The sequence below is a fragment of the Euprymna scolopes genome, chromosome 29 (assembly GCF_053919585.1).
Source record: "Euprymna scolopes isolate OS-2025 chromosome 29, ASM5391958v1, whole genome shotgun sequence".
Classification (NCBI taxonomy): domain Eukaryota; kingdom Metazoa; phylum Mollusca; class Cephalopoda; order Sepiida; family Sepiolidae; genus Euprymna; species Euprymna scolopes.
In genome coordinates this window covers 19,160,010-19,177,194 of record NC_136510.1, presented here as the reverse complement: position 1 = coordinate 19,177,194, position 17,185 = coordinate 19,160,010, and the positions used below count along the sequence as shown (strand labels likewise).

The window sequence follows — 17,185 nt, the reverse complement described above, 5'->3', positions numbered from 1 at the left end:
CGTTTTTTCTATCCCAGCTATTGTTGTCAGTAATCATATCAAAAATGGCCTTCTGGGAGATGCTTTCAAGTTCGTATTGATAAGGTTCCCCTCGCGTGGTGATCTCGGCCGCGACTATGGCAAAGGAGTAAGTGTCCCCACTTAAAGTGCCATTTTTTACCTCGTCCAAGCACGTCACATTCTCAAGCAACTCTGGAGCCGTCCAGAACAGCTCTTTAAGCTCCTCCTTAACTTCTGGCGGGAGGCGGTATCGTCCAAAACGAATAGTATACGCCCCAAAACCAGAGATACGAACTGTCCAACGACTGTCGATTAAACAGTTGTGTGATTTCAACCGTCCGTGAGAGCCAATAGCAGTTTTCTCGTGGAGGAACCTCATCCCAGCACAAATATCTTTAAGAAAGGAGAACCTGAACTCCCAACTAAGATCAATGGAGCTATTTAGTAGAATATCATTTAAACTCCCCTTATCGGCAACCTCTAGAAAAAGGCAAACGTTCGGGGAGGTTAAGCAGGCTCCGCCGTATTTTATTAAGTTACGATGTCTGATTTTTACCAGTTCTACCATTTCCAGTCGCATTTCTGGGATTTTTTGATCAACACTTCTACTGCTTATTGCCTTTCCATACCATTTTTCATCCTTCCACCAGAAAGCGTGAATGTCCTTCTGACTAATCAAAGAACTGAACTCACTTAGCGACGTTTTACTCCCCGCTGTATCGTCGGATACGTACTGTGTTACATATGCCCAGTCAACGATCCAGTCATTGTTTGAAAGGGCCGCGTTTCGTTCAGCATGTTTTAGGATATATTTAATTAGAAAAGCAATAAGTACGACAATGATGGCCGTCCCTAAAAGTAAGGGGCCCACCACCACACCAATGTGTGTTTCGCAGGCGTCGCCTATCCACAGTTTCGAATTACATTCGCAAGTTTCCGGCTGGGTACATTTCCCGTTGTAACAAGTATCACAAATGGCAACGTTGCACATGTCACCTTTCCAACCTTCGTAACAGTCACAATATAGCGCGGTCTTGCATATACCGTAATCACACTCGCAGGAGATTTGTCTGCAAAAGTTTCCATGGAAACCTGGATTGCAGTTACATCGTCCGTTTGTGTCGCATTTTCCTGTGTCGTAGACGTTTACGTCTTTGGGACTCAGCAATTTTTGTCCGCAAGGAAAACTACAGATGAATATCGGAGCAACGTATTCAGTACGGTTGTAGGGTACGGATGGCCAAGGTTCGGCTGGATTTTTGCTGATGGATTGGTTAAACACGCCAACCACACCTGATACTGATAGAAACGTTCTTAGGTTGTATTTGGTGCTTATGGGAAGCGTAAAGTTGCTTTCATAGTTGTTCCCCTTGGAACTTCGCATAAACACCATGTACGGGATTTCCAACAGCGTATCATCAGACCTCTTGATTATCACCCTGTTAAACGTGATCATCTTCAGTATATTATCAGCCACAGCCTGTCCTTTGACCAGTGGATTAACTTGCGCCAAGAAGCCAAAGAAACCAGCACGGTCGCCATCGCTGTTCAGCTTAAATCTCCCCGTTAAGCCATCAACGTACATGTTCCTCGAAAGCTCAGCGATTTTCTGGGCGGTTATTCTCTCTTTAGTTTCAATGATTTTTTGCAGCACATTGGCAAAGAGAATGACAGCGTCGTAAGCGAGTCCCAGTTTGCCCCCAATGGCCGGCGTGCGATAACTAACTCTCCCTCCTTTGTAATTGAAACGGTCGGCTGAGAAATATTGGCGGAGAACCCGGATCCAATCTTCGGTGTGGTAGCCAGTTATGTTATATGTCTCGCTGAAAAGATACATTGACATAAAGGCGTCTGTACACAGGATCCCTTCACGACAAAGTCCTTCGTTTGCGAACGGAAATTGCCAGGCATAAGAACTATACGACAGCCACTGGTAGCCGTGAAGGGCGTCCATATTGGCGAGTTGAGCGGCGCGCAAGATGTACGGCTGCAGTTCTTGATTGGCAATTAGAATGATGATTTTTGTCGCGAACGACTTGACCTTCTTGAATTCGTTGGTAAAATACGTTATCTTACCAGGTATAATAGAATCAACGCTAAAGGTAACAACTCCTTTAATTTCCATCCCTAACTCATGACTTTCGTGGTAGTACTCCTCCGTGAAGTGTATGGTGCTTTCTAATAGAATAACTATTTCCGTCCACATGCGATCGAGGCATGTCCGTATCATGTTTTTAAACGTTTCGATATCGGGCCAACAAAGTCTGTTGAAAAGCGGGTAGCTGTCCTTGTCACTGAACTCGCTGCTCGTGTCAGTCGTGCTATAGAACGCTGTCCCAATCTGCCACAGCACCGAGGTAATGCTTTTGCTTATCTCTTCCGTCGACGAACTTACGAGTAAAGTAACCCTGTCTTTGGGGAGTTGTTGTTTCTCCATGTTTATCATGTATTTGTACGCTGTGTCGGTGTCTGATTTCGTATCGTACGATAAGATGTTAAACTCGATCCCTTTCGCTTTGAGGCTAGGCACAGCGAAGCCAGCGTTGATGTCGTTGGCTGCGAACCTTATGAATGAGTTAATGTGCGACTCGATGGTGTTCCCGTCGCCGCTGTAACTGAAGTCGCCAAAGTGCGCAATGTTAATACGCCCCTCCACTTTAAGGGTCGGTGTTTTAATGGACGCGTTGGGTTGTGCACTTGGGACAATCTCGAGGGTAACGCTTTCAATGGCTGTGCAGATGGAGATAAAGAGATCTCCATAGCCTTCCGTTACCTGCTTAGTCGAATCAACCGTAATGCATACGTCTTTCGGAACCGTGCGATACGTCAAACTAAATGACGAATCGGCGCCTGAAAAGATTCTTTCCCCAAATACATCAGTCGCTGCCACGGACAATTTCCCCGGAATTATAATATTCCTCGTTATATGAAGCATATTCGTCGGTATGTCCAAATTCTCGTTGAAAAAGTCCCGCGTATAATTACTGAACATTAGTTTGTAGAGTTTCTGTTCTTTAACATCGAAGGCCTGCGTAAGCTTAACTGATTTCAAACTCTTCAGCAAACTACTATGCGGTACCGCGTAAGTGATCACATCTCCTTTAGTGATTAGGGTCTTTGCGTCAGGATAACAAGTCTCACAGTATGGCACCCGCACCCAAGGATCCCTGGACATGGTCATTGTAAGGTTAAGCTTGATATCGGTCCCAATGTCTAACACGCGTACTCCATCAAATACAACTTTTCCTCTCACGGCCTGTTTTCTGATTATAAGGTCATAGTTTCCTTGGCGAATGGTAACCCCAGCGCCCGACAGTCGATAGCGCGCTGTCTTCACTATCATTCGATCTTCTAGTTTGTTGCTAAATGTCTTGAAATAATACGGAATCGTTAGGTCGACATTAAGCACGGAATCCAATCCTGTCTCGACAATCGATTCATTCTCGAATCTTATCTCCGCAGAAACGGTAAAATCGTGATTAGCGACCACAGATTTGGGCGGTTCTTGGGTGATTGTTAAGTGGTCTGCCGACGGTGTGATCTGAAACTCATTCGACTTGGCTGTTAGTCTCACGCTTGGAAACTCCACGCGAAACAATCTCTTGTTCTCTGGGATGCGATCGTGTTTGTGATAGATCCAGTCTATAATGAGTTTTCCATTAAATGCCGGCACCTTAAGCGTGGTTGGCGACGTGGAAGACCCACACCTGTGTTTATGATTTATCCGGTTTAGTCGTTTCGGGTAATCTAGATTCCATGCCGATCTTTGGCAGAGTTTTCCCCCGCTGTCGGCCCATACATCCGGTATTTGACTAAACATGGCCGTCTTGGCGTCTACGGTTGACACGTCGTAGTACTCAGACGACAATGGTCCACGCGTAACCAGACTACCGTTATTAAAACGGACATAAACAATTATTGGCCTGCTGATCATCTGATTCAACGGTACTGAAAAAATGAAGTCTCTGGCATCAAGTGGTATTAGGATCGGGGGAGAATTGGCAGGGTCGAATTCAATTTTATACTGGCAAACAACGAAAGACAATAAATATGACAGCAAAAACAACATCCGCAACATGTTGAGGCACAGCATCTTTTTCCCCGCAAAGTTTCAATCAGGTTTTCTCTCCTTGTAACCTCGTATCTTTCGAGATTCGATCCAAACTATGTTCTCTTAAATAACTGTTCGGTTGTATATCTTAATTGCATTGCACAGGTTCCATTGGTTATAATGGCTATTGTGACGTCAGACATAAAATTGTTTGACGTATTTTCAAGGTTTTCCGAAATACAAACCCACTGGTTCGTATTATTTAGATTCTCCGGACTATTATTCTCATCTTGAGTGTTATTTATCCGCAAAGACACGTGACGCAGTAGATAGACTTCGTGAAATTTAGTTGTAAAAATCACACTTTTCTGGCGGTTGAAGGTTCAATCCTCAGTGCGGGCGACACTTAACAATACAATTGCAAATCGCGGTACTTGCGCATCCTGTGAACCAGACGTAACTCAACGTTCATTCGGCTTTTCCCGGAACATGACGTCAACAGCACGGGTTTAGCTGCTGTCTGACGTAGCATGCTGATCAGCCAATGACAACGCCGCGCGCTTAGTTTCAACTCGACGAGAAATTGGATAAGTATTGAAAGAGGAAAAGAAAATCAACAAAAGAAAGCCACTATTTTTGACAGGCAAGTAAGCGAGAGCAAAACATGAATTTGACCGTCTTGAGCCAACAGCTACAGACACCAGAATTGACTTTTGTCAACATCGAAAACTACTAGCAAAAACAAGATAAGAGCCAGGTACGCCCAAGGATGGAGTACTGTTGCCACATCTGGCCAGGAACTGCTAGAAAGGACGTATCCTGCCTTGATAGAGTTCAAAATAGACTTAGTAGCCTTGTAGGAGATGTCCTTTTCTCTTCCCTGCAACCTCTATCTCACAGAAGAGATGTTGCGAATTTGTCTTTGCTTTATCCTTATTTTCATGGCAAGTGCTCGACTGAGCTTCAATCTATGGTCCCTCTCGCCAAACTTTCACAAGAAACACTCGTCTACTCGAAAAAACTATCAATAATTACCCCCACTCGTTACCTGTGCCTAAACCTAAACGTAGATTCCATGATCAAAGCTTCTTTCTTAGAACTGCACGCCTGTGGAATTGTCTTCCGTTTTCCTGCTTTCCAGCTGAATATAATATGGTTGTCTTTAAGTCCAATATGAACAAGTTTCTGATGAGCCGTTCCACTTAAGTTAACAAATTTACCGAATTTCCATTAGTAACGATTACTATATTGTCCAAGTGACTACTTGTACACTCTTTAACTCTTATCCTCGAGTGGTCTCTGGGCCTTGATAAGTGGTGATGTCTATGCAAAAAAAATACAATGTGCAACATGCGGCCACAAGTGCAGCCTAGAAAAATGATGGAGCATTATAGACGGATATGGCTGGAGATGTGCGAATTACGTAAAAAAGGACGTGGAAAAAAAGACCCTAACCCTAACCCTAACTCTGATCTTAACACGAATACCCTTAAAAAGCGAGTGGGACTTTTAAAAAAAAGTTTGTTCCAATTTTTCTTCGTAAACACAAAAAAATATTTGAAAACAAAATATTGTTCTTTTCCAATTTTCTTTTGTATAAAATAATTAAATTGTCATACTTTTTAACAAACCACATTTTTTTTTTTTTTTTTTTTTGCTTCGTCGGTTACTCTAAATGCGTCGATAAATGAATAAAACTGCAAATGCATATCAAATGCTAAAAGGTAAATTAATTCACTCATAAGTCATAATGACAATTTATTCATTAAAAAAGTTCAAACAAATATAAATAACTATATTAAATAAAATTTGAACTTGAAAGAAAAACTGCATAAAGTTAATTAAATTCATTAATTATACTGAGATTCATTGAAAAAAAAACATAACACTGTTATTTATAAATCAAATACAAATCTCACCTGTCTGTTTAAATGTATGTATGTATGTATGTATGTATGTATGTATGTATGTATGTATGTATGTCTTGCAAAAACTTTCGGACGAAAAATATCGAAAAATTGGCTAAGAGCATTAATTCCTTCACTCTCAACAGGGCAGTTTTCTACAAGGAAAAGTCGGCTTTTCCGTCGATATTTTCCAAAAATCATCCCCCCTTTTTGATTGCTTAATTTAAACCTTCGCCACTTCCGGTTTGGTGATGGACGCAACGGCAAAGACGTCACGTTTGTTTTTTACGTTCTTTTCCTCCTTCGCATAACGAGTTCGAGCCTGCCTATTACCACTTTTTTTTTTTTTTGCTCAACACACCTTCAAACACCTGGGAAACGCCGGGCGCCCGGGCTAGTATATAAATATTAATCTCACCTGTCTATTTACATGTATGTATGTATGTATGTATGTATGTATGTATGTATGTATGTATGTCTCGCAAAAACCTTCGTCAGAGGCGACGGATTTTCACGAAATCAGTATCATTTTCAAGTCAACCCTTCAGACGACAAATATCGAAAAATTGGCTAAAAACATTAATTCCTTTACCCTTCACTGGGCACTTTTCTACAAGGACGGGTCGCTTTTTCCGCCGATATTTTCGAAAATCATCCTCTCTTTTCGACTGACTAGCCTTAATTTAAATCTTCGCCATTTCCGGTTTGGCGATGGACTCAACGGCAAAGACGTCACGTTTTTTTTTCCAAGTCCTTTTCCTCCTTCGCGTTACGGGTTCGTACCTACCTGCCTACTACCACTGTTTTTTTTTTTGTTTTTGTTTTTTGCTCAACACACACCTCCAAACACCCGGGCAACGCCGGACACCAAGGCTAGTATTTATATAAAACTCAAATTGGAGAGAAAACGATTTATAATCATTGAAAAAATTATGCACTCAAAAAAATTACGAACTTACGTTTTAATTTATCGGAATGTCTGCGTGAAATTTAAAGTTGACTGAAACACACAGGCGTATTTGAAAATGAAGTTGGATAGTTGGAGGGTGTGGGTGGGCAAAACCTATTTGTTTTCTTTTCTTTTAAGAAATGTGCATCCATACATACCGATGGTGAACGTTTACATGATTTTCACCACTTTTAAATTTAATTATTTTTGTATGTTCCTGTTTTTCAATTAAATTTATTTTCAAGGGCATATGAGAACTATCTTACATTGATTATTACACGTTCATCGATGCATTGAAAATATTATAATCTTACATATAAATATTACGTTAAAAAGGTAACCGTAAAAAAATAGAAATACTTTTTGCAATTATATTTTGTGTGTGAAAATATTAAATAAACAATGCTTAATTCAATGATATCGTTAGATCGAGAAATTATTTTTTTTTTTTTTTAGTTATATCGATTTCGTTAATGCGGACATTAGGGTCTTTTTCATAATGTTGTTGAATTTTTTTTTTAATTGTTACAATTTACGATGCTTTACTTTTATTAAAAAAAAAGCCAGAATAAATTAATTCACTTTTTTTTTACTACTGAAAGCCATAACTTTAGTAACAGTATTTTGCGTTTTAAAAATAATACAATTCCACTACGATTTAAATCAAAAAATATTGGGTTCATTATATTTCGTGATCATTATTTCTTAAATACTAAAAATTTCATTAAAATTGGTAAATTTACTAATTTTCAGTTAATGCTCAAGTAAAGGGAGAGGTCAAAATGCTTAAACATTTTGAGCATCGCCATTCATTTTGAACGTACCTGATATTTATTCATTTAGCTATATTCTTTTGTTATTTTATCGACGACGCTCGGCATAATCCGGCTGTTGTCGTAATGTTCCGGCAAAAACTGAGTGAACGCTGAGATACGTCTGGTTCATAATATACACCAGTACCCAGTATAGCAAAGTGGGAGGAGAGGAGTTTAATTATCTATCAGTGAACAACAGTATTCATTTAGTCGAACCTGTGGACTCCAATTATATAGACCCCAACGATGTGGACATCAATTATATGGACTACAATATTGTGGAAGTCTATTATTTCGACCCGGAATATGTGGACTCATGTTATGTGGACTCCAATTATAAAGATATCAACAATGTCGATTTTAATTATACCTAGCCTCAAGTAGACCCTAATTATGTGCAAACCAATTAAATGGACAACCGTAAAATAGTCAACAATCCCGTGGACTCCAATATAATAGACAATTATGTGGACTCCAATTAAATTGACAACAACTATGTGGACTCCAATTAAATGGGGAACGATTATGTGGACTCCAATTAAATGGACAATTATGTGGGCTCCAATTAAATGAAGAACAATTATGTAGATTAGAATTAAATCGACAACGATTATGTAGATTCCAATTCAATTGACAACGATTTAGGCTCCAAGTAAATGGGCAATTATGTGGACTCCAATTAAATGGAGCACAATTATGTAGACGCCAATCAAATTGACAACATTTATGTGGAATATAATTAAATGGACAACAATTATGTAGACGCCAATCAAATTGACAACAATTATGTGGAATATAATTAAATGGACAACAATTATGTAGACGCCAATCAAATTGACAACAATTATGTGGAATATAATTAAATGGACAACAATTATGTAGACGCCAATCAAATTGACAATAATTATGTGGAATATAATTAAATGGACAACAATTATGTAGACGCCAATCAAATTGACAACAATTATGTGGAATATAATTAAATGGAGCACAATTATGTAGACGCCAATCAAATTGACAACAATTATGTGGAATATAATTAAATGGACAACAATTATGTAGACGCCAATCAAATTGACAACAATTATGTGGAATATAATTAAATGGACAACAATTATGTGGAATATAATCAAATTGACAACAATTATGTGGAATATAATTAAATGGACAACAATTATGTGGAATATAATCAAATTGACAACAATTATGTGGAATATAATTAAATGGACAGCAATTATGTAGACGCCAATAAAATTGACAACAATTATGTGGAATATAATTAAATGGACAACAATTATGTAGACGCCAATCAAATTGACAACAATTATGTGGAATATAATTAAATGGACAACAATTATGTGGAATATAATTAAATGGACAATAATTATGTGGAATATAATTAAATTGACAACAATTATGTGGAATATAATTAAATGGACAACAATTATGTGGAATATAATCAAATTGACAACAATTATGTGGAATATAATTAAATGGACAACAATTATGTGGAATATAATTAAATGGACAACAATTATGCGGAATATAATTAAATGGACAACAATTATGTGGAATATAATTAAATGGACAACAATTATGTGGAATATAATTAAATGGACAACAATTATGTGGAATATAATCAAATTGACAAGAATTATGTGGGATATAATTAAATGGACAACAATTATGTGGAATATAATTAAATGGACAACAATTATGTGGAATATAATTAAATGGACAACAATTATGTGGAATATAATTAAATGGACAACAATTATGTGGATTATAATTAAATGGACAACAATTATGTGGAATATAATCAAATTGACAACAATTATGTGGAATATAATTAAATGGACAACAATTATGTTGAATATAATTAAATGGACAACAATTATGTGGAATATAATTAAATGGACAACAATTATGTGGAATATAATAAAATTGACAACAATTATGTGGAATATAATTAAATTGACAACAATTATGTGGAATATAATTAAATGGACAACAATTATGTGGACGCCAATCAAATTGACAACAATTATGTGGAATATAATTAAATGGACAACAATTATGTGGAATATAATTAAATGGACAATAATTATGTGGAATATAATTAAATTGACAACAATTATGTGGAATATAATTAAATGGACAACAATTATGTGGAATATAATTAAATGGACAACAATTATGTGGAATATAATTAAATGGACAACAATTATGTGGAATATAATTAAATTGACAACAATTATGTGGAATATAATTAAATGGACAACAATTATGTGGAATATAATTAAATGGACAACAATTATGTAGAATATAATCAAATTGACAACAATTATGTGGAATATAATTAAATGGACAACAATTATGTGGAATATTATTAAATGGACAACAATTATGTGGAATATAATTAAATGGAGCACAATTATGTGGAATATAATTAAATGGACAACAATTATGTGGAGTATAATTAAATGGACAACAATTATGTGGAATATAATCAAATTGACAACAATTATGTGGAATATAATTAAATGGACAATAATTATGTGGAATATAATTAAATGGACAACAATTATGTGGAATATAATTAAATGGACAACAATTATGTGGAGTATAATTAAATGGACAACAATTATGTGGAATATAATTAAATTGACAACAATTATGTGGAATATAATTAAATTGACAACAATTATGTGGAATATAATTAAATTGACAACAATTATGTGGAATATAATTAAATGGACAACAATTATGTGGACGCCAATCAAATTGACAACAATTATGTGGAATATAATTAAATGGACAACAATTATGTGGAATATAATTAAATGGACAATAATTATGTGGAATATAATTAAATTGACAACAATTATGTGGAATATAATTAAATGGACAACAATTATGTGGAATATAATTAAATGGACAACAATTATGTGGAATATAATTAAATGGACAACAATTATGTGGAATATAATTAAATGGACAACAATTATGTGGAATATAATTAAATGGACAACAATTATGTGGAATATAATTAAATGGACAACAATTATGTGGAATATAATTAAATGGACAACAATTATGTGGAATATAATCAAATTGACAACAATTATGTGGAATATAATTAAATGGACAACAATTATGTTGAATATAATTAAATGGACAACAATTATGTGGAATATAATTAAATGGACAACAATTATGTGGAATATAATTAAATGGACAACAATTATGTGGAATATAATCAAATTGACAACAATTATGTGGAATATAATAAAATGGACAACAATTATGTGGAATATAATTAAATGGACAACAATTATGTGGAATATAATTAAATGGACAACAATTATGTGGAATATAATTAAATGGACAACAATTATGTGGAATATAATTAAATGGACAACAATTATGTGGAATATAATTAAATTGACAACAATTATGTGGAATATAATTAAATTGACAACAATTATGTAGACGCCAATCAAATTGACAACAATTATGTGGAATATAATTAAATGGACAACAATTATGTGGAATATAATTAAATGGACAACAATTATGTGGAATATAATCAAATTGACAACAATTATGTGGAATATAATTAAATGGACAACAATTATGTGGAATATAATTAAATGGACAACAATTATGTGGAATATAATTAAATGGACAACAATTATGTGGAATATAATTAAATGGACAACAATTATGTGGAATATAATCAAATTGACAACAATTATTTGGAATATAATAAAATGGACAACAATTATGTGGAATATAATTAAATGGACAACAATTATGTGGAATATAATTAAATGGACAACAATTATGTGGAATATAATTAAATGGACAACAATTATGTGGAATATAATTAAATTGACAACAATTATGTGGAATATAATTAAATTGACAACAATTATGTGGAATATAATTAAATGGACAACAATTATGTAGACGCCAATCAAATTGACAACAATTATGTGGAATATAATTAAATGGACAACAATTATGTAGACGCCAATCAAATGGACAACAATTATGTGGAATATAATTAAATGAACAACAATTATGTAGACGCCAATCAAATTGACAACAATTATGTGGAATATAATTAAATGGACAACAATTTTGTGGAATATAATTAAATGGACAACGATTATAAAGACGCCAATCAAATTGACAACAATTATGTGGAATATAACTAAATGGACAACAATTATGTGGAATATAATTAAATAGACAACAATTATGTGGAATATAATTAAATGGACAACAATTATGTGGAATATAATTAAATGGACAACAATTATGTGGAATATAATTAAATGGACAACAATTATGTGGAATATAATTAAATGGACAACAATTATGTGGAATATAATTAAATGGACAACAATTATGTGGAATATAATTAAATGGACAACAATTATGTGGAATATAATCAAATTGACAACAATTATGTGGAATATAATTAAATGGACAACAATTATGTGGAATATTATTAAATGGACAACAATTATGTGGAATATAATTAAATGGACAACAATTATGTGGAATATAATTAAATGGACAACAATTATGTGGAATATAATTAAATGGACAACAATTATGTGGAATATAATTAAATGGACAACAATTATGTGGAATATAATTAAATGGACAACAATTATGTGGAATATAATTAAATTGACAACAATTATGTGGAATATAATTAAATTGACAACAATTATGTGGAATATAATTAAATGGACAACAATTATGTGGACGCAAATCAAATTGACAACAATTATGTGGAATATAATTAAATGGACAACAATTATGTGGAATATAATTAAATGGACAATAATTATGTGGAATATAATTAAGTTGACAACAATTATGTGGAATATAATTAAATGGACAACAATTATGTGGAATATAATTAAATGGACAACAATTATGTGGAATATAATTAAATAGACAACAATTATGTGGAATATAATTAAATGGACAACAATTATGTGGAATATAATTAAATGGACAACAATTATGTGGAATATAATTAAATGGACAACAATTATATGGAATATAATTAAATGGACAACAATTATGTGGAATATAATCAAATTGACAACAATTATGTGGAATATAATTAAATTGACAACAATTATGTGGAATATAATTAAATGGACAACAATTATGTGGAATATAATTAAATGGACAACAATTATGTGGATTATAATTAAATGGACAACAATTATGTGGAATATAATCAAATTGACAACAATTATGTGGAATATAATTAAATGGACAACAATTATGTGGAATATAATTAAATGGACAACAATTATGTTGAATATAATTAAATGGACAACAATTATGTGGAATATAATTAAATGGACAACAATTATGTGGAATATAATAAAATTGACAACAATTATGTGGAATATAATTAAATTGACAACAATTATGTGGAATATAATTAAATGGACAACAATTATGTGGAATATAATCAAATTGACAACAATTATGTGGAATATAATTAAATGGACAACAATTATGTGGAATATAATTAAATGGACAATAATTATGTGGAATATAATTAAATTGACAACAATTATGTGGAATATAATTAAATGGACAACAATTATGTGGAATATAATTAAATGGACAACAATTATGTGGAATATAATTAAATGGACAACAATTATGTGGAATATAATTAAATGGACAACAATTATGTGGAATATAATTAAATGGACAACAATTATGTGGAATATAATTAAATGGACAACAATTATGTAGAATATAATCAAATTGACAACAATTATGTGGAATATAATTAAATGGACAACAATTATGTGGAATATTATTAAATGGACAACAATTATGTGGAATATAATTAAATGGACAACAATTATGTGGAATATAATTAAATGGACAACAATTATGTGGAGTATAATTAAATGGACAACAATTATGTGGAATATAATCAAATTGACAACAATTATGTGGAATATAATTAAATGGACAATAATTATGTGGAATATAATTAAATGGACAACAATTATGTGGAATATAATTAAATGGACAACAATTATGTGGAGTATAATTAAATGGACAACAATTATGTGGAATATAATTAAATTGACAACAATTATGTGGAATATAATTAAATTGACAACAATTATGTGGAATATAATTAAATGGACAACAATTATGTGGACGCCAATCAAATTGACAACAATTATGTGGAATATAATTAAATGGACAACAATTATGTGGAATATAATTAAATTGACAATAATTATGTGGAATATAATTAAATTGACAACAATTATGTGGAATATAATTAAATGGACAACAATTATGTGGAATATAATTAAATGGACAACAATTATGTGGAATATAATTAAATGGACAACAATTATGTGGAATATAATTAAATGGACAACAATTATGTGGAATATAATTAAATGGACAACAATTATGTGGAATATAATTAAATGGACAACAATTATGTGGAATATAATTAAATGGACAACAATTATGTGGAATATAATCAAATTGACAACAATTATGTGGAATATAAATAAATGGACAACAATTATGTGGAATATAATTAAATGGACAACAATTATGTGGAATATAATTAAATGGACAACAATTATGTGGAATATAATTAAATGGACAACAATTATGTGGAATATAATCAAATTGACAACAATTATGTGGAATATAATAAAATGGACAACAATTATGTGGAATATAATTAAATGGACAACAATTATGTGGAATATAATTAAATGGACAACAATTATGTGGAATATAATTAAATGGACAACAATTATGTGGAATATAATTAAATTGACAACAATTATGTGGAATATAATTAAATTGACAACAATTATGTAGACGCCAATCAAATTGACAACAATTATGTGGAATATAATTAAATGGACAACAATTATGTGGAATATAATTAAATGGACAACAATTATGTGGAATATAATCAAATTGACAACAATTATGTGGAATATAATTAAATGGACAACAATTATGTGGAATATAATTAAATGGACAACAATTATGTGGAATATAATTAAATGGACAACAATTATGTGGAATATAATCAAATTGACAACAATTATGTGGAATATAATAAAATGGACAACAATTATGTGGAATATAATTAAATGGACAACAATTATGTGGAATATAATTAAATGGACAACAATTATGTGGAATATAATTAAATGGACAACAATTATGTGGAATATAATTAAATTGACAACAATTATGTGGAATATAATTAAATTGACAACAATTATGTGGAATATAATTAAATGGACAACAATTATGTAGACGCCAATCAAATTGACAACAATTATGTGGAATATAATTAAATGGACAACAATTATGTAGACGCCAATCAAATGGACAACAATTATGTGGAATATAATTAAATGAACAACAATTATGTAGACGCCAATCAAATTGACAACAATTATGTGGAATATAATTAAATGGACAACAATTTTGTGGAATATAATTAAATGGACAACGATTATAAAGACGCCAATCAAATTGACAAGAATTATGTGGAATATAACTAAATGGACAATAATTATGTGGAATATAATTAAATAGACAACAATTATGTGGAATATAATTAAATGGACAACAATTATGTGGAATATAATTAAATGGACAACAATTATGTGGAATATAATTAAATGGACAACAATTATGTGGAATATAATTAAATGGACAACAATTATGTGGAATATAATTAAATGGACAACAATTATGTGGAATATAATTAAATGGACAACAATTATGTGGAATATAATCAAATTGACAACAATTATGTGGAATATAATTAAATGGACAACAATTATGTGGAATATTATTAAATGGACAACAATTATGTGGAATATAATTAAATGGACAACAATTATGTGGAATATAATTAAATGGACAACAATTATGTGGAATATAATTAAATGGACAACAATTATGTGGAATATAATTAAATGGACAACAATTATGTGGAATATAATTAAATGGACAACAATTATGTGGAATATAATTAAATTGACAACAATTATGTGGAATATAATTAAATTGACAACAATTATGTGGAATATAATTAAATGGACAACAATTATGTGGACGCCAATCAAATTGACAACAATTATGTGGAATATAATTAAATGGACAACAATTATGTGGAATATAATTAAATGGACAATAATTATGTGGAATATAATTAAGTTGACAACAATTATGTGGAATATAATTAAATGGACAACAATTATGTGAAATATAATTAAATGGACAACAATTATGTGGAATATAATTAAATAGACAACAATTATGTGGAATATAATTAAATGGACAACAATTATGTGGAATATAATTAAATGGACAACAATTATGTGGAATATAATTAAATGGACAACAATTATGTGGAATATAATTAAATGGACAACAATTATGTGGAATATAATCAAATTGACAACAATTATGTGGAATATAATTAAATTGACAACAATTATGTGGAATATAATTAAATGGACAACAATTATGTGGAATAAAATTAAATGGACAACAATTATGTGGAATATAATTAAATGGACAACAATTATGTGGAATATAATTAAATTGACAACAATTATGTGGAATATAATTAAATTGACAATAATTATGTGGAATATAATTAAATGGACAACAATTATGTAGACGCCAATCAAATTGACAACAATTATGTGGAATATAATTAAATGGACAACAATTATGTAGACGCCAATCAAATGGACAACAATTATGTGGAATATAATTAAATGAACAACAATTATGTAGACGCCAATCAAATTGACAACAATTATGTGGAATATAATTAAATGGACAACAATTATGTGGAATATAATTAAATGGACAACGATTATAAAGACGCCAATCAAATTGACAACAATTATGTGGAATATAATTAAATGGACAATAATTATGTGGAATATAATTAAATTGACAACAATTATGTGGAATATAATTAAATGGACAACAATTATGTGGAATATAATTAAATGGACAACAATTATGTGGAATATAATTAAATGGACAACAATTATGTGGAATATAATTAAATGGACAACAATTATGTGGAATATAATTAAATGGACAACAATTATGTGGAATATAATTAAATGGACAACAATTATGTGGAATATAATTAAATGGACAACAATTATGTGGAATATAATCAAATTGACAACAATTATGTGGAATATAATTAAATGGACAACAATTATGTGGAATATAATTAAATGGACAACAATTATGTGGAATATAATTAAATGGACAACAATTATGTGGAATATAATTAAATGGACAACAATTATGTGGAATATAATTAAATTGACAACAATTATGTGGAATATAATTAAATTGACAACAATTATGTGGA

At 31.7% G+C, this 17,185-nt stretch overlaps 1 protein-coding gene across 1 annotated transcript in view; it reads right to left on the bottom strand.

Annotated features, from left to right (window-relative positions):
• Nucleotides 1-4,532, bottom strand: part of LOC145252530 (uncharacterized) — a 6,026-nt gene extending 1,494 nt beyond the window's left edge. Inside the window, exon 1 of the mRNA XM_080112078.1 lies at nucleotides 1-4,532. This exon is cut by the window's left edge and continues 1,494 nt beyond it. Within this exon, the coding sequence (XP_079968204.1) occupies nucleotides 1-4,093 (4,093 nt within the window). The 5' untranslated portion in view covers nucleotides 4,094-4,532.
• Between the last annotated feature and the right edge of the window lie 12,653 nt (nucleotides 4,533-17,185).